The following is a 19,111-nucleotide window of genomic DNA, read 5'->3' as shown; positions in this document are numbered from 1 at the left end:
TCACACATCTACTGGTGCTGTCAGCCTCACATCCACCTCTCACTGCCTCCATAAACTCCAGCTTTTCAACAATGACATGCGTATCACCCAAGCGCAATGTTACACAATCACTGATATTCTACCCTCTCTCTTGCATGATAATGTGGAGCACAGAGAAGATGTCTTTGGGAACATTGAGGATGATGGTATCTTCTTGTCTTATGCCGTCACCTCAACCCCCAGCATACATTAACCCAGCTATAATGAGCAAGCTGTTGTTGGTGTCACCATGAAACTCTTGCATCCCACCCCACCCCCCTTTCCTCAAACCAACCTTCCCCTTCTGATTTCCTGTTTTCAGACATCAAAGAACTGTTGCCTGCTCATCCACAACAGCCGAAGGAAGGAAAGAGAGAGAGCAACACAGCACAGCAGTAATGAAGAGGCCCCATCATTTGATTTGATACCCACAGTCACCAGCTCAGATACTGGCAATGCATCGTACCAAGGAGGCTAGTGTAGAGTTGGGATCAGCACATGGTGAGTCACTGGGCACAAGTGGGCTTCAGCCAGGCCACATGCAAGGCATGGTTCATTTGCTAGCTCACAGAGGTTGTAGATGAATCCTGCCGCAGAGGTCTCAGATGAGTATCTCAATGGGGCAGCATACAGGAAAGCACTGAGTGCTAGCCCTGCTTTGGCTGGCCCAACCAACAGCTCCCTGTTATTGTTGAGGATCATATAAGAGTCCAGCTCCTAGTTGACTGAGGGCATCATGCAAAGCTTGCCCTCTCTGCAGTCTTTGCTCCATTGTGTTGTAGTTCTGCAGACCCAGAGACTTTGATACTGCTACCCTTATACCTGTTGTTGCCTTTGTGTGGACTAGCCACCTATTCTTCTGTCATCCATTTACAGTGCACTCACTGGCAAATCAAGGAACTCACCACAACATATCCAAAAACTTCTCTGCGTCCATTCCAACTCTACAATAGCAGAAATTCTTAAAAATTACCAGACCTGAAATTTCAGTCCTGGCCCTTTGACAGACGTTAGGGCAAGGTCCATCTTGCAGCTTAGTGCTTGTTGTTTGAAGAGTGACATTTTGATTTGTTGCCTGAGCCTATGTGGTTCAAGTTAGATATCCTGGAGGTACGTCAGCTGGTAGAGCTGTGTGATATACAAACATGAATTAGGAGCAGGATATTCAGCCCCATCAGTATACTCAGCTATTTAACTAGATCATCGCTGATCTAATTTCTTTATTACTTACAGCACCAGGCCAAACTGGTCCATGCCCATTTAATGCCTTATATCCCTCTAAACCTTTCCTATCTATTTAACTGCCCAAATGCCTTTTAAATGTTGTCAATGTCCCTGCCTCAACCACTTCCTCCAACAGCTCATTCCACACACATATCACCCTCTGTGTAAAAACGTTTCTCTCCAGGTTCCCATTAATTCTTTCTCCTCTTAACTTAAACCTGTGCCCTCTAGTTCTTGATTCCTGAACCCTGGGAGAAAGACTGCATGCATTCATCCTATCCATGCCTCTCAAGGTCTTGTACATCTCTATAAATCATAGCTTGTCCAATCTTCACTGTAACTCAGTACCTTGAGTTATGGCAACATCCTTGTAAATCTCTTCGGCACTCTCTCCAGTTTAATAACATCTTTAATTTAACTGTGGCCGTACCTCCACATTCAGCCTTTTGATACCTTCAGACTCCTTTCTTCGTGAAGAATCTAGCTGGCTCTGCCTTAAAAATAATCACTGACCCTCTTTCCATCACTCTCTGGGGAAGAGAGTGCGAGACACATGAACCTCTGAGAGAAAAACGTTTCTCCTCATCTCTGCCTTGATGGAAAGACCCTTGTTTGTAACCTATCCCCTAGTTCTGGTCTCTGTCGTGAGGGGAAACATTCTGTCAGCATCCCCCATGTGGAGTTCCCTCAGAATCTTATATGCTTCATTGAGATAACCTTTCATTCTTCTAAACATTGATGGATACAGGCCCAGCCTTTCCTTTAAGATTATCCCCCCATTCCAGATACTAGTTGAGTGAACCTTCTCTGAATTGCTTCCAATGCATTTATATCCTTTCTTAAATGAGGAGACCAAGACAAATGTACACAGTACTCCAAAACAAAAACAGAAAATGCAGGAAAATCTCAGCACATCTGACAGCATCTGTGGAGGGAGAATGGAGCCAATGTTTTCAGTCTTGATGACCCTTAATCAGACCACACATCTGTGTTCTAGATTCCAGCATCCGCAGTATGTTGCTTTTCCACAGTATTCCAGATGTGATTCCACCAACAGGAAAACATCCTACTTTTGTATTCCACTTTTCTTGCAATAAATGGCAACATTGCATTTGCCTTCCTGACCATTTGTTGTATCTGCATGCTAATGTTTTGTGATGTCAGGATAGTGCTCATTCACAACCTTCTAGTGTATGCTAGGGTTGTTGGTGCAGTCGCCCCTTCATTAGAGGGTTCACTGTGCGCACTGCACCAGAAGCTTCTGATTTAGCACAACAAAATTGCACTCGTCCTCCAGTGGCAATACAGAGCTGAAATTTTTTGCCCTTTGATCTTTTAAAAAAAACCCTCATCCTAATACAGACGAGCACCACATTAGAACATAAGAACATAAGAAATAGGAGCAGGAGTAGGCCATCTAGCCCTTCGAGCCTGCCCCGCCATTCAATAACATCATGGCTGATCTGTCGTGGCTCAGTTCCACATTCCCGCCCTCTCCCCATAACCCTTAATCCCCTCTCTTATCAAAAACCCATCAACCCGCGTCTTAAAAATATTTAGCGAGGTAGCCTCCACCACTTCAACGGGCAGAGAATTCCAGAGATTCACCACCCTTTGAGTGAAGAAGTTCTTCCTCAACTCCATTCTAAACCGAGGCTGTGCCCCCTAGTCCTATATTTAAACTGCAAATGAATCATTTTAATTTGAATATGTATATTTAGAAATTACATAAGTTAATGGGGGATGGGGGACTGAAAGCAGATTGCATATCCTTTAGTTTCAATGTTTTATGTATTGAGTAACCGGAGCATTATTTTATAGTGTTTGAAGACTGAGCAGTGCAAGTAATACATTCATTGTTAGCATTTAGCATCTATTGCTTTTGTTACGAGCATCCAAATTTTAGGACGTTCTGTGCAAATCCTGCCACAACTTTGAGAAATGGGTCACGGCGACCCTGGCTGTTCTTTTGTAGTTTCCACAGCTCTTCAATAGACAAATAAGAGAACCTCCAGAAATTTACCTCCAGGTTTTTAAAACAGTGCCATTCCGACTCTCACATGTTAGCTAATTCAATGGCGGGTTAGTCAGGGAGGTGTGTCTCTGTGTCAGCCCCAGCTCATGACACAAAGATAGGTGGGAAGGCAAGTGCTGAGGATGACACAAAGAGTCTACAGAAGGATATAGACAGATTAAGTGAGTGAGCAAAAACTTGACAGTTGGAATGTAATATTGGAAAATGCAAAGTTATGTACTTTGGTAGGAAGTATGAAGGAGCTGAATATTACTTGCGTCATAAGAGTCAAAGAGGTTTTCAGCATGGAAAAAGGCCCTTTGGCCCAACTTGTCCATGCTGCTCATTAAGCTAGCGCCAGTTGGCCATGTTTGGTTCAAATAGAGAGCCATAGCGTGGGGAAAGACTACACAAAGCTGCAGCGCACAGGGATTTGGGGGTCCTCATGCATAAATCACAAAAAGCTAGCCTGCAAGTTCAACAGGTAGTAGGGAAAGCAAATGTAATGTTGGCCTTTATTTCAAAGGGAATGGAATATAAGAATAGGGAAGCCTTGCTTAAACTGTACAAGGCATTAGTTACACCAGACCTAGAATACTGCAAACTGTTTTGGACTCTTTATCTAAGGAAGTATACAGTGGCATTGGAGGCAGTCCAGAGAAGGTTCACTGAGTTGATTCCAGGTGTGAATGGATTTTCTTATGAAGAGAGGTTGAGTAGGTTGTATCTGTACTCATTGGAGTTTAGAAGAATGAGAGAGGACCTAATTGAGACATATGGAATTCTCAGGGGGCTTGACAAGATAGATGCTGAGAGGTTTGTGGGAAAGTCTAGGACTAGAAGGCATGATCTCAGAGTAAGGGGGTCACCCATTGAAGAGAGAGAGATGAGGAGGAATTACTTCCCTCAGAGGGTAGTGAACCTGTGGAATTCTTTACTGTAGAGGTCTATGGCTGCTGGGTCGTTAAGTATGTTCATGGCTGAGACAAACGAATTTTTAATCAATAAAGGAATAAAAAGTTATGGTGATAAAGTAAGAAAATTGAGTTGAGGATTACCAATTCAGATTGATCAGTCATGACATCATTGAATGGCAGAGTAGACTTGATGGGCCGAACGGCCAATTTAGTTCCTACATTTTATGGCCAATGATCTCAGTTGGCAGGACTCTTGCCTCTTGAGTCAGAAAGTTTTGGACTCAAACCTCACTCCAGCTCTTGAGCATAAAAGGCAAGGCTGATGCTCCAGTGTAGTACTGAGGAGCTGCTGCATTGCTTTTTGGATGAGACATTAAACCAAGGCCCCTGCCTGCCCTCTCAGATTGATGCAAAAATTCCTATGGCACTTTCTTGAAGAAGAGCAGGAGAGGCAAGTCCAGTGTCCTGGCAAATCCCTCAAACGACATCATCCTTGTTTAGGTACCATGCCCTGAGAAGGTGTTGGTGACCATGGACTTCCACTGGTCCATGATTATGCTTGTCAGAATACTGCTGTCGTTTGCTAATGCCTTTTGAAGTATCCTGAGTGGGAAACTCCTCTTATTGCTTGTCATCAGGTGTACTGGAAAGATTTACAGGCTGACAGTCAACCTGTTTGGCCATGTTATGAAGTGAGACTTGAACCCAGAGCTCCTGACCCAAAGGTAGTGATGCTACCAATGCGCTTCTTCCACCCAGCATCAGAAAACAGAATTTCTAGTCCTTGCTGATTATGGAAGCTTGCTTTGTGCAAATTGTACACTGTTTTTTACATTGCAACAGTGAGTTCAAAAGTACTTTATTGCTGCGAAGCATTTTTAGGCTTCTGGTTGTTGTGAAAGGCACTATGTTAATGCAAATCTTTCTTTCTTCTATATTCAAGGGGAGGCGATGGCCTTGTGGTATTATCGCGAGACTATTAGTCCAGAAACTCAGTTAATGTTCCAGGGACCTGAGTTTGAATCCTGCCATGGCAGATGGTGGAATTTGAATTCAATTAAAAAAATCTGGAATTAAGAATCTACTGATGACTATGAAACCCATTGTCAATTGTCAGAAAAACACACTTGGTTCACTAATGTCCTTTAGGGAAGGAAATCTACTGTCCTTACCTTTGACTCCAGAGTCACAGCAATGTAGTTGATTCTCAATTGCCCTCTGAAACGAGGGCAGCCCAGGATTGGCCAGCCAGTGACGCCCATGTCCTGTGAATGAATAATAATAAAAAATTCACATGTATCTTCTATTCCAACCATTTCCAGTTCCCATTTGTGCTACTTGTATGAGGGACGATAAGACATTGTTTGTTGAATTTGCTCCATAGTCTCACTTTCAGGCAGTGGGTCATGGGTACCATTAGCAATCAGCTGCTTTGCAAGTGTCCATATGAATGGTGTGTATGGAAACTGAAAAAAAAAACTATTGGGGAAAAAAACTGAATTTCTGTGCCCAAAACAGGCAACTGGCAATGGAAGACCAAGAAAAACCATCATTCTCAAAACAATTCTGTTCTCCTCAGTATAGTGAAGTGAATGGTTGTATTTCCATTATATTATTCACTTTCAACCAGTGCTGTTTTTATTGTCTGACTGAAATACTTATTTGTATCACTCTGGACACAGTCCCAAAATTAATGGAGCAATTCTTATGAAAACATGGAAGTCTGCCATGGCACTATTGAACATTTGGACTTCTACAGAACCACTGTGCACAATATTGCTGTTTATTATGTATTAATACTCTAGTTCTTTTCTCTAGAGTAAGAATTCTAGAAGCATTTTAAGTTGTGTAAGAATATATTTCATTTTTTTATAGGTTCCGAAGAATACGTTAAGTGTGGCTGGCAAAGAAAGTGTAATCAATCAAAATGATGTAGTAAAATTTGGAATACAGGAGCAGAACAAAAGCAAAGCTGAAGTGAAATGGAAATACAAGGTAGGATGATTCTGCAAACATGTAACTATGTTATGCATGGCTTCTTAATGCTTGTTGCAATGCGATAGAATCAATGATGGAAGGTGTTGTTGACTGTGCCATCAAGCTGCGCTTAATCAGAAATAACCTACTCACTGACGCTCAGTTTGAGTTTGACCAGGTCCACTTGGCTCCTGATCTCATTGCAGCCTTGATCCAAACCTGGACAAAAGAACTGCAATCAAAAGGCGAGGAGCCTTTTATGTCAAGGCAGCATTTGACTGCCTGTAGAATCAAGGAGCCCCAGCAAAATTGAAGTCAGCAAGAACCAGGGGAAAACTCTCCATTGTTTGAAATCACACCAAGCGCAAAGGAAGAAGGTTGTGGTTGTTGGAGGCCAAACATCTCAATCCCAGGATATTACCACAGGAGTTCCTTTTGTCTGACCACCTTCAGCTGTTTAATCAATGACTTTCCCTCCATCATAGGTCAAAAATGAGGATGTTTGCTGATGATTGCACAAGTCAGAAGTATAATTAAATACTCTCCACAAACCTGGATAACAGTTGCTGACTTAGCCAGCTGCACACGCACGCACACACACACACACACACACACACACACACACACACACACACACACACACACACACAGTGAAGAATAAGTAAAAACCAATTCTATAACTACGTTGTGCTCTTCATGTATCAGAAATGGAGGTTTTTTCATCATCAACATGGCGGTCACCATTGACCTACACCGGGTTGGGTGGATGACTTCAGTGTCGATCACCAAGAGTGGTTCTGTAGTATCGGCACAGACTGACTTGGCTGGGTTCTAAAGGATACAGCTGCTGGACTGAGAGGAAAAAACCTCGAGGGAAAAGCATACTTGACCTCATCCTCAGCAACCTGCCTGCCGCAGATTCATCTTTCCATGACAGTATCTGTGACCACACAGTGCTTGTGTCTTTATATTGTGGAGTTATGTGGCACTACCACCATACTAAATGGGATAGACTTTGAACAGATTTAGCAATTCAAGACTGGGCATCTGTGAGGTGCTGTGGGCCATCAACGGTGACAGAATTTTACTCAGCTACAGTCTGTGACCTCATGGCCCAGCATATCCTCCACTCTACCATTACCATCAAGCCAGGGGATCAACCCCGATTCAATAAAGAGGACATGAGGGCATGCCAGGAACAGCACTAGTCATACTTAAGAATGAGTTGTCAACCTGGTGCAGCTACAACACAGGACTACTTCCTTGTCAAACAGCATATGCAGCAAGTAATATACAGAGCTAAACAATTCTGTAACCAGTGGATCAGATCTAAGCTCTGCAGTCTTGCTACATCCCGTCATGAATGATGGTGGGCAATTACCCAACAACTCCCTGGAGGAGGAGGTGCCGCAAAAATATCCTCATCCTCAATTATGGAGGAGCCCTGCACATCAGTGCAAAAGATAAAGCCGAAGCATTCGCAGCAATCTTCGGCCAGAAGTGTCGAGTGGATGATTCATCTAGGCCTCCTTTGGAGGGCCCCAGCATAACAGTGCCATTCTTCAGCCAATTCGATTCACTGAATGTGGCATCAAGGAGCTCTAGCAAAACTGGAGCAATATGAATCAGGGGAAAACTGTCCGCTGGTTGGAGTCATACCTGGCACAAAGGAAATTAGTTGTGATGGTTGGAGGTCAATCATCGCAGTTCCAGGACATCACTGTAGGAGTTCCTTAGGGTCGTATTTAAGGCCAACCATCTTTGGCTACTTCATCAATGACCTTCCTTCCAAAATAAGGTCAGAAGTGGGGATGTGTTGCAGATGACTTGCACAACATTCAGCACCAATTGCGACTCCTTGGATACTGAAACAGCCCTGGGTGGCACGGTGGCACAGTGGTTAGCATTGCTGCCTCACAGCACTAGGGACCCAGGTTTAATGCCAGCCTTGGGTGACTATGTGGAGTTTGCATATTCTCCCTATGTCTGCGTGGGTTTCCTCCGGGTACTCTGGTTTCCTCCCACAATCCAAAGATTGATTGGCCACTGGTTGATTGGCCATACTATATTGTCCCTTAGAGTCAGGGGGATTTGCAGGGTAAATACATGGGGTTGTGGGGATAGGGCCTGGCTCAGATAGTTGTCAGTACAGACTTGATGGGCCAAACAGCCACATTCTGCACTGTGGGATTCTATGATTCTGTGTTCGAATGCAGCAACACCTGTGCAATATGCAGGCTTGGGGCTAACAAGTGGCAATTAACATTCATGCCACTCAAGTGCCAGGCAATGACCAATTCCAACAGAGAGGACTTAACCATTGGCCCTTGACATTCAATGACATTACCATGGCTGAATGCCCCACTATTAACACCCTGGGGGTTGCCATTGAACAGTAGCTGAACTGGACTAGCCAAATAAATACTGTGGTTACCAGAGCAGGTCAAAGGTTAGGAATCCTGCGGCGACTAAATTCCTGACTGCCCAAAAATCTGTCAACCGTCCACAAGGCACAAGTAAGGAGTCTAATGGAATACTGTCCACTTGCCTGGATGAGTGCAGCTCCAACAACACCTCTAAAGCTTGACATCACCCAGGACAAAGCAGCGCACTTGATTGCTACCCCTTCCACAAACATTCAATCCTTCCATCAATGATGAACAATGACAGCAGCGTGTACCATCTACAAGATACACTGCAGGAACTCACCAAGTTTCCTTAGGCAGCATCTTCTAAGCCCATGAGCACTACCGTCTATGAGAACAAGAGCAGCAAATACTTGGGAACACCACTATGTGGATGTTCCCCTCCAAGTCACTCACTATCCTGATTTGGAAATAGATCACCATTCCTTCATTGCCACTGGGTCAAAATCCTGGAATTCCCTCCCCAACTTCATTGTGGGTGTACATATATCTCCGGGATTGCAGCAGTGCAAGATGGCAGCTCACCACCATCTTCTGAAGGGTAACAAAGGATGGGTAATAAATGTTGGTCTTGCCAGAAACACCCTCATCCTGTAAAATCAGTTTTAGAAAAGGCAATGCCATAGTGGTTAGAATAAGCTGGGGTATCTGTGAGGAGTGGCCACATTCCGACATCCCAAAGCTTTTCTGCCATCCATATGCTACAAGAGTTCCCTGAGCCAATCACCTTCAGCTGCTTCATCGATGTCTTTTCCTCCATCATCAGGCTAAAAGTGAGGGTTTTCGCTGATGACCGCACAATGCTCAGCACCATTCACAACTCCTCAGATACTGAAGCAGCCCTTGTCCATATGTAGCAAGACCTGGACAACGTTCAGGCTTGTGCAAGTAACATTCACACCATACAAGTGCCAGGCAGTGACCATCTCCAACAAGAGAAAATCTAACCACCTGTCATTGATGTATAATGGCATTACCATCTCTGAATCTTCAGATATCAACATCCTGGGGATTACTTTTGACCAGAAACTGAACTGGTGCAGTGGTTGGTGCTGCCTCACAGTGCCAGGAACCTGGGTTCAATTCCGGCCTCGAGTGCCTGTCTGTGTGGAGTGTGCACATTCTCCCCGTATCTGTGTGGGTTTCCTCCGGGCTCTCTGGTTTTCTCCCACACTCCAGATATGCAGATTGGCCATGCTAAATTGCTGCTTAGTGTCAGGGAGATTAGCAGGTTAAATGCATGGAGTTATGGGGATAGAGCTGGGTGGGATTGTTGTTGGTGCTGGCTCAATGGGCCAAATGGCCTGCTTCTGCACTGCAGGAATTCTATGAAACCCCTCCACTGGCCTCCACAGCAGATGTATGGAAACATGACCTCCAAATCACACTTCATCCTGACTTGGGCGTTTATTTTTATTCCTTGTTGTCACTGCAATCAGTTCCTGGAACTCTGAACCGGACACTGTCATGAGAGCACCTTCAGCGCACATTGTAGTCGTTTAGGAAGATGGCCTACCACCATCTTTTCAAGGACACGTGGGAGCATTAATAAATGCTGTCCTAAATCCAAAATTTAAATTGTCAAAAGCAATACAGGGAGGAAATCAGGAAGGTTGGATCATTGCTGTTCTTAGGTTTGCATTACTAGTAGAAATATGTTGCAAATGTTAATTCCCATAGCTAATGCAAATTATGTACACTGTGAACAGATTTTTAAAGGGAAATAAATGATTAAAAATGCCTTATTTTGGAAAAAAAGATTCCATGAAAGATTCCCCAATCAATTACACCTAATTGGTTATGTTCCTTTTACTAATCAGAAAATTTGGCTGAAATTGTTACACCAAGGTTTCATCATTTCACACTAGCCTGTTTCTGATCAGGTGCTGCATTCATACTGAATGGCTTCCCACTTTCATGTAACAGTTATCGGGATTTCTGCAGTGTTCTGTGTAATAATAACAAGCTCTACTGTAAGATTTTTAACAGCATTTCACGGATATGTCTGAACCCTTTCTGGAGTCGGGTCTTTTAAATTGACCAAACCCTTCCCTGGCACAGGTCAACCCACTGGCAGAGCCCTGTACCAGGAAGTTAAGGAGGGAGGATGCAGAACTGGTTGATCTGCTGTGGATGAATTAATGGAGATTTATTGCTGTTATAGTCAACAATTCCATCGTTGTTGTATCACGTTACTACCAAATGGACCTTGGCCTGTTTTGGTCCAACAATTTCTGTGTTCCTGTGAAGTCAGTTGTTGTAAAGTTTATGTATTAGTCACAAGTAAGGCTTACATTAACACTGCAATAAAGTTGCAGTGAAAATCTCTTAGTTGCCACAGTCCGGTGCCTGTTCAGGTCAGTGCGCCTATCCAGCACGCCTTTCAGACTGTGGGAGAAAACCGGAGTACCTGGAGGAAATCTAGGTTGCAGGTTTGAGATTGGCTACTGGCATTAGGAACTTTTGGGTGCTATCCGAGAACATCAGTCAGAGAGCCTCAAAAGGTGTCCACAGCCCATGGCGAGGAAACAGAATTTAACTTTTGCTTTTTGACTTTGCTTCCTTCCCTACTTCAATCCTTCAATCAAAGAGGAACTGGGCACAGGGTCCAAAGGTATTTTTCAAGTTGGATATGAGGAATGGGGGGAAGTTGTAGGTTTCTACCTCCTCTGTTTATGGTTGATGCCCTAAGAATAAGCATTCTTTGGATGTAAAAATTGGCTCTTCTAATGAAGATGTGGATGTGCCGGCGTTGGACTGGGGTAAACACAGTAAAAAGTCTGACAACACCAGGTTTTAGTCCAACCGATTTATTTGATAGTAAACGCACAAGCTTGCGAGGTTTCCCTTTTCGTCAGGTGAATGGAGAGTTCTGGCCTCGGACAGAGCATATAAAGCACAGACAGTTTAGAGATTACTGATTAGAATGCAAATCTTTTTTGGTATCTTGTCTGCTTTCTTGCATCTCTGTAAAAACTTGATGTCTGTGTCGATATGCACAATCTTCTTGGAGATCCTCTCTACTTGGATCCGGCAGTTTGTGGTGTCGATAGTAGTCATGATGTGGATGTACTGGCGTTGGACTGCCGGATCCAAGTAGAGGGGATCTCCAAGAAGATTGTGCATATCGACACAGACATCAAGTTTTTACAGAGATGCAAGAAAGCAGACAAGATACCAAAAAAGATTTGCATTCTAATCAGTAATCTCTAAACTGTCTGTGCTTTATATGCTCTGTCCGAGGCCAGAACTCTCCATTCACCTGACGAAGAGGGAAACCTCGCAAGCTTGTGCGTTTACTATCAAATAAATCGGTTGGACTAAAACCTGGTGTTGTCAGACTTTTTACTCTTCTAATGAAAGAAGTGAATTGGGTAGCCCAACGATTAGTGAATTGATATTAAAGCTTGTGGATATTATACATCTAATTTTTTTTTATCACTTATTGTCCAAATGCAATCTGCAACTGCATAACAGATTGTATGGCTTGACTAGTGAATCCATGTAAAATGCTTTATTTGTGCAAAAAGTTGTCAACCAGGGCATGATAGCATAGTGGTTAGCACTGCTGCCGCACAGCGCCAGGGACTCAGAATTTGATATATTGGCAAATTCAAAACAGTTGGTCAAAATCCAGGGTGCATCTTGTAATCTAGTCCTTGAAATTGACCCATCTTTCCTTAGTTTTTTGGCAATCATTCAAGGAATTGAGGTCAATTTCAGGGATTAGGTAACAAGATGGTGAAGAAACAATGTAGTCTTCACAGGGGACACAGATAATTCAAAACTTTAATAAATGTTTATTGGTTTTATTTTATGTAATACAGTAATTAACAAAAAAGCAAAAGAACCACACAAGTTGCGAATCTGAAACAAAGAAACCCTTGACAGGTCAGTCAACAGCCTAGTAAGCCTAGTAATCTCTGAGGTAGGAACATGTTTGGCACAACTTTGTGGGCCTAAGGGCCTGTATTGTGCTGTAGTTTTTCTGTTTCTATGTTTCTAACAACTGTGGGTAAAGCAGATTAATTAGCATAACGTACATAATAAGCATTAATTAATTAGTATTAGCATAGAATCCCTACAGTGCAGTAGGAGGCCATTCAGCTCATCAACCCTGCACCATCAACAATCCCACCTAGGCCCTATCCCGTAACCCCGCATATTTACTCTGCTAATCCCCCTGACACTAAGGGGCAATTTAGCATAGCCACACAACTTTGGACTGTGGGAGGAAACCCACACAGGTGCGGGGAGAATGTCTATGTGGAGCTTGCACAATGCTCCACTAGCAATAACCAATAACCACGGGCACGGTGGCACAGTGGTTAGTGCTACTGCCTCACAGTGCCAGGGACCCACGTTTAATTCCTGGCTTGAATCATTGCCTGTGCATAGTCTGCATGGAGTCTGCACATTCTCCCCGTGTCTGCGTGGGTTTCTTCAGGGTGCCCCGGTTTCCTCCCACAGTCCAAATGACTTGCTGGCCAGGTGAATTGGCCATGCTAAATTCTCCTTCAGTGTACCCGAACAGGCGCTGGAGTGTAGTGACTAGGGGATTTTCAGAGTAACTTCATTGCAGCGTTAATGTAAGCCTACTTGTGAATAATAAATAAACTTTAATTTAACTTTATTGACCCGAGGCTTGAAATGAACCTAGGATCCTGGTGCTGTGAGGCAGTAGTGCTAATCACTGGGCCACCATGCCGCCCACTGATGAACAATTGACAGCTGAAAGCTCATCTGTCCCCCATAAAGATGCTGACTGACCTGCTGAGTGTTTTCAGCACTTTCTGATTTTAAGGTTGGTGTTTGGGTTAGATGGTATTTGAAATGGATTATTGCTGTTAATTGTGAACAGCTGGAACTAAAATCAGTTTTTTTTAAGGGAATTTGAGTTTCAGTTTGATTAAATAATCTCAAGACTTCAGAGAATACTTATTGAAAGAATCTGGAACGTATAAATCACCTTCGGCATGATGTCAGCTAGCATTTTGCATTCTGTGGTTTACATCACCACCTAACCACTAGAACTCCAAAAATAATTAGTGGTTTCAATGCTTTAAACACCCGTCTGTCTGCTGCTTTGTATGCTCCTTATTTTATGTTCGTTGTTCAGTTGCTTAAGAAGTTCAGAATTTTAAAAAAAATTTCCTAATCTTGTGCAGTCTTGCACAACATCTCAGGAACACTATGTCACGATCACAGCATGTTATTAAATCCATATCCCTGTGGTCTTTTGCTTGGCCGTGGTCTTGGTGACCAGAGTTTGGTGACCTTCTTGACAGCGTTTACCAGTTTTTAGATTGGAAAACTTACTTTATCAGTGGGGCTATGTGGAGATTGCTGTCTCTCTCTTGATGTCTGCAGGGAAACCATCCTGCTTAAAGAACACCATTGGCTGAATAAGCACTTTCATTGATACAGGATGTCATGGAATCATAGAATCCAACAGTGCAGAAGGAGGCCATTCAGCCCATCGAGTCTGCACAGGCCATAATCCCATCCAGGTCCTCTCCCCGTAACCCTATGTGTTTACCCTAGCTGGTCCCCTGACACTAAGGGGCAATTTAGCACGGCCAGTGCACCTAACCTGCACGTCTTTGGACTATGGGAGGAAACCCACACAGACACAGGGAGAATGTGCAAACTGCACACAGACAGTGACCCAAGCCGGGAATTGAACCTGGGTCCCTGGTGCAATGAGGCAGCAGCGCTAACCACTGGGCCACCGTGCCGCCCTCTGATGAATGATCGTCTGCTGAAAGTTTGTCTGTTCAAACAAAAAGCACAGGTCTGAAATCCTGTAGTTCTGACTGAAACACACCGCACCCTACAAACCGATGATGCCCCCATTGCTTGATGGCGGGTTTCGTGGTGGACTGCAAGCATCACCAGCCACAGCCTAATATCTAACCTGAGTGCTGAGGTCCTGGTTTCAATTTGCACAGAAAATCTGGACAATACTCAGCTGCTGGAGAATGTGGCTATGGCTCCACATAAGGAGGAGTTCAAATTGTGACTGTGGCCACCTATTTCAAACCGTCACCCATATATTGAACCTCTGACCCTGAGAGGCATCACATTCCTGATGACATCACAGCCACTCACATGTGTTGAATGGATTGTTAACATCAGAATATAACTGCTTCCCCAGCCGTACAAAATTTATATATCATTGAATCCATGGTACTGTACCTGAATGAAATTGCATAAAATTAATTCTAAGTTTAACAGGCAATATTCAGTCTTACAAAATAGTGCATATTAGGTATTCATGGTTTATTAAGGTTTAAGCTCAAATAACTGGAATACTTTGTCCTGCCTCCAGTGCCTTATGGCTTATCGCAGCTAAGTAGTTTATTTTTATAAGGTATTAGTCTTTGAGATGTGTTGGCTGATTCCTTAAAGCTGGTCTCCTCTTCTATCCTAAAGTTTTAATATTTTATAATGGTCTGCCAGAGTTTGATTTAAGAAGGTTACAATAATCTTGTATTTTCTGATTGATGCTGTAGTTTGTTGTGTAAGGAGAAACTGGAACCAATGGTGTTCAATTTGTAATAGACTGAGATCCCAACAGTTCACAGATTTTATTTTTACCAACAACGCTCACTCATAGGAGCGAGGGTTGACCTAGAAGGTGTAGGTGGTGTTTTACCTCAAAGTTGTTTGAAGAGAGTCTGCTTAGTTGCTAACATCTACTGTATAATTATATGATTATCAATAATTATATGCAGAATAGAAAGAAAGAAGAAAATATACTTGCTTCGCACATACATGACCGTAGGATTTCTCAAACGCTTTGCTGTCAAGTACTTTTTAATAGGAGTCACTGTGGTAATGTTGGCAGCTGGTCAACACACAAGATGCCACAAACAGCAATGAATTAAATGATTAGTGTTAGGGTACCAGAGCACAAATCCCAAAGTATATTGTGAAGCCCAACCGGACCCCAACAGTTTTTATATTTTGGAATTAGTGTGAGGATAAGGTTTTTCACTCCAGCCGTGATGCTGTTGACATACCAGGAAGCTTTTATCAATACAAAATTTATTTAACAGTAGAGCTTAATAATAACAAATGAATTAACTTTTTACCAATTGAATTGCTTAAACATGACAAGATACAATTCTTAACTGCTAACCTATCTCTGTTAGTTCCAATTTAAGCAATATTTCTCTTACTGACTTAAACTCCTCTTCAAAGCCAATTAGCCAACAATACAGGCTTACATGTTTTAACTTGTTAACAGTCATAGAGCCTTTGACCACCTCTAGAGAGAGCGAGAAACAGAGTGACATCTGCCTTCTGACCCTTCAATAGCAGCCTTCAGAGAGAGAGAGACAGAGACACCTCTTGCTTCTTTCAGAATGAGGCAGAAACGGTTTCAAAATTAAAGAGAACTGTGTATTCCCTGCAATCTTAGCTCCGCCCAGTCACATGATTCTGCCTCTGCCAATCAGCCTGATCAAAACTCAGGGGAGAAACCAAAATAAACAAAAATGCATTAACAGATTTCAACAAACACCCCATTATCATAAACCAATCATTTTCCTGCATTCTCAGCATGGAGCTGCCTGGTTTGCAGACAGATCAGCACTATGTAAACTAGGGCTGAACTTTAAACATATCCCTCACATAAAACATGATATAATTATCTTTCTCAGTATCATCACATTGGTTAATATGTTTTAACAGCATTAGTTGAGGGAATAACTTCTAGCTAATACCAGTTGAAATCCTCTATTCTTCTTTGAAAAGTACGATAGCAACGTTCAAACATAACCCAGGTTTAATGCCCCATATGTAAGGAAGCATCTCTGACAATGCAGCATTCTATGAAGCGTGTACAGAAATGTCAGTCCAAATTAAGAACCCAAACCTCAGAGTGAGAATGGAATTCACATCTTCTGACTCAGAGGCAAGAGTGCTACAGAGAGCCGAGGTTAATATGGAAAAATTGATAATGTTTATTTACAGATCTCCTTACTTACTGAATTTGTGTGTAATAATGCAACTGTAAGAGGAATGAAAGATGCAATTGACATACCTGATACTGTGTTCAAGAACAAGTCAAACAACGGTCTTCATAGATGAAAAACTCATGCTTACATTTATTTTACTTCCCAGAACAGTAAACCAGATTCGCTGCTCAAAATGGAAGATGGAAAATCCGACAAATCATTTTTGACAGGAAACAAAGACAACAGCAAGCTCAAGTTGGTTTTCACGAATAAAAAACTGTTGAGGTGTGTGGATGAAGCATTTAATCAAAAATATTTTCATCTGTAGTTAACTGAATGTCATTCACCCAAAGATTTGAAAGCATTAACTGAGTGAGTTGACAGAATAATTTGTAAATAAAAAAGACAGATGAGGTCTAAAAACCAAACCTTCTCTGAAACAGCATGAAGTAAATGTGTTACTTTCTAAATTACGCTATATCAGATTTAAGCCTGGACGCTAATAGAATAATAATTGATGTAGTTTTATTCTGAGTTCAGGTACTTAATTTTAAACCTCAATTTTTGTCTGTTTAATTGTGTTTTGTTAAGAAATTATTTGTTCTGCGCAAAGGTTTTGATATATACATATTTTGTTTTGATATGTGAATATAAAACTGAATTGCTGAAAAGGACAGATACTTCATGATAGTCAATGTTAAGTGTCATCCGTATTTGAATAATTATGATTACAGCAGCTAAGTAGTTTTGCAATTTAATGCACTAGTCTATGACTTTCCTCTTGAGGTTTCCTTTCTGTGTCAGACTTCCTTGTTGCTTATAGAAAGACTAAATTAAAGTGGAAGTCATAAATTACCAGCAGACTTTATATAAGGATCATGTCATATTGATGTTTATCTCAAATAGATATTTCTAACCAGTTTTGTTTGGGAACCAAAAGTCGAGTAGGTCATTAATCTTTGCACTTGATATTTTAGTTAGCAAATCTCCAATAAAGTGTAAAGAAAATGTAATGGGTTAGATGGATATCACTGTTTCTTAATTTTTTGTACTTATCTTGCTTATATACAAAGGCCTCCAAATTGCTGTTGAATAAATAACAACATTTTGTCATCCTTAATCAGTTACAGTTGAACATATATGACAACAATTTCCCATGTAATAACACTGACCTTGGAATACTACAGTGCGGTTTGGACCATTTGACCCATTGATTTAGAGTTGTTGCTTTTCCCTCACATGATTGTATAAAACATTGGCTAGCTGGTTCTCATCCAGAATTTTAAGAACAAATCTGTGCAATACATTTCAAGAAGAATCTAGGGATACGCTAGATTGTTAGTAGAGATGAAAGAGCTCAGTTAAGTGCAGAGACCAGTGAAACGAGGATTGTTCTTCTTGCAGCAGAGGAGGTTAAGAGAAAATTAAACAGAGGTGTTTGAAAGCTTGAAGAGTTTAGACAAAGTAGATAATGTGAAACTCTTTCCAGTGGCAGAAAGGATGGTAATTGGATGACATGGATTTAAGGTAATTCACAAAATTTCAGTGGGTACATGAAGTTTCTTTTGCACTATGATCAGGCACACATTGCCTGAAAGGAAGCAGATTCAGTCGTAACTTTCAAAAGGCATTGGATAAGAAATACTTTTGAAGGAAAGTTACAGGGTTGTGGGAAAAGAACAGTTGAGACTTTTTGATTAGCTCTTGATAAGACCAGGCACAAATAAGATGGGCCTCAAAGTCTGTAATGCTGTTCCATTCTATGATTTAATGAGTCTGGTCCCACTCTACTGCTGAATCTCTAAAACCTTAGAATCCCTAGGAGTCCATTTGATCCATTGAACCTGCACCAGCCACAGTCCCACACAGGCCCTATCCCCGTAACCCCATGTATTTCCTCTGTCAGCCCCCCTAATACTAAGGGGCAATTTAGCATGGCCAATCAGCCTAACCCGCGCGTCTTTGGACTCCAGGAGGAAACTGGAGCATCCGGAGGAAACCCAGGCTGATACAGGCAGTAGCAGAGACCAGGCATCATGACCACACTGGGGGGGATTGAAGTCCCCAGCTGGTGGGAGCATGGGTGGGCAGTGCCAACCGAGCAGTGTCCACTTGGAATCCTGGTAGTGCCAGGTTGGGCACCATAAGTGTGCTGGGGCAGTGCCAAGAGAGTGGAGTCTAAGATGATGTGAGGGTGGGGCTATGATGGGGAGGTATGCATAAAAATGGGGTGTGCTTATGCAGGGCATAGCTCTGCAGGGAGGCATGGAATGCAGAGGGGAGTTCCTCAAAGAGGTTGGTTTGCAAGGAGGTAGTCGACAGGGAGGGGAATTGAATACAGAAGTAAAGAGGGTTAAGCTTCAGTCATACAGGGCACTGGTGAGACCACATCTGGAGTTCTGTGTACAATATTGATCACCTTATTTCATAAGGTTGTAAATGTGTTGGAAGCAATTCAAAGAAAGTTTACCAGATAAGTACCTGTACTGGTTGTCTTATGAGGAAAGATTGAACAGGTAGGCATCTGCTGGAGTTTAGAAGAGTAAGAAGCAACATGATCGAAACATGTAA

At 42.4% G+C, this 19,111-nt stretch overlaps 1 protein-coding gene across 2 annotated transcripts in view; it reads left to right on the top strand.

Annotated features, from left to right (window-relative positions):
- Positions 1 to 19,111, top strand: part of phf2 (PHD finger protein 2) — a 130,722-nt gene that overhangs the window by 85,161 nt on the left and 26,450 nt on the right. For both annotated transcript variants that reach the window (XM_080182329.1, XM_080182322.1), the window contains exons 13-14: positions 6,049 to 6,168; positions 16,707 to 16,825. In XM_080182329.1, coding sequence (XP_080038455.1) covers positions 6,049 to 6,168; positions 16,707 to 16,825 — 239 coding nt within the window. The remainder of the gene's footprint in view (positions 1 to 6,048; positions 6,169 to 16,706; positions 16,826 to 19,111) is intronic.

This window comes from Carcharhinus amblyrhynchos, chromosome 3, assembly GCF_965287045.1.
Source record: "Carcharhinus amblyrhynchos chromosome 3, sCarAmb.v2.hapA, whole genome shotgun sequence".
In the NCBI taxonomy this organism is placed as follows: domain Eukaryota; kingdom Metazoa; phylum Chordata; class Chondrichthyes; order Carcharhiniformes; family Carcharhinidae; genus Carcharhinus; species Carcharhinus amblyrhynchos.
This window is presented reverse-complemented; position numbering and strand designations above follow the sequence as displayed.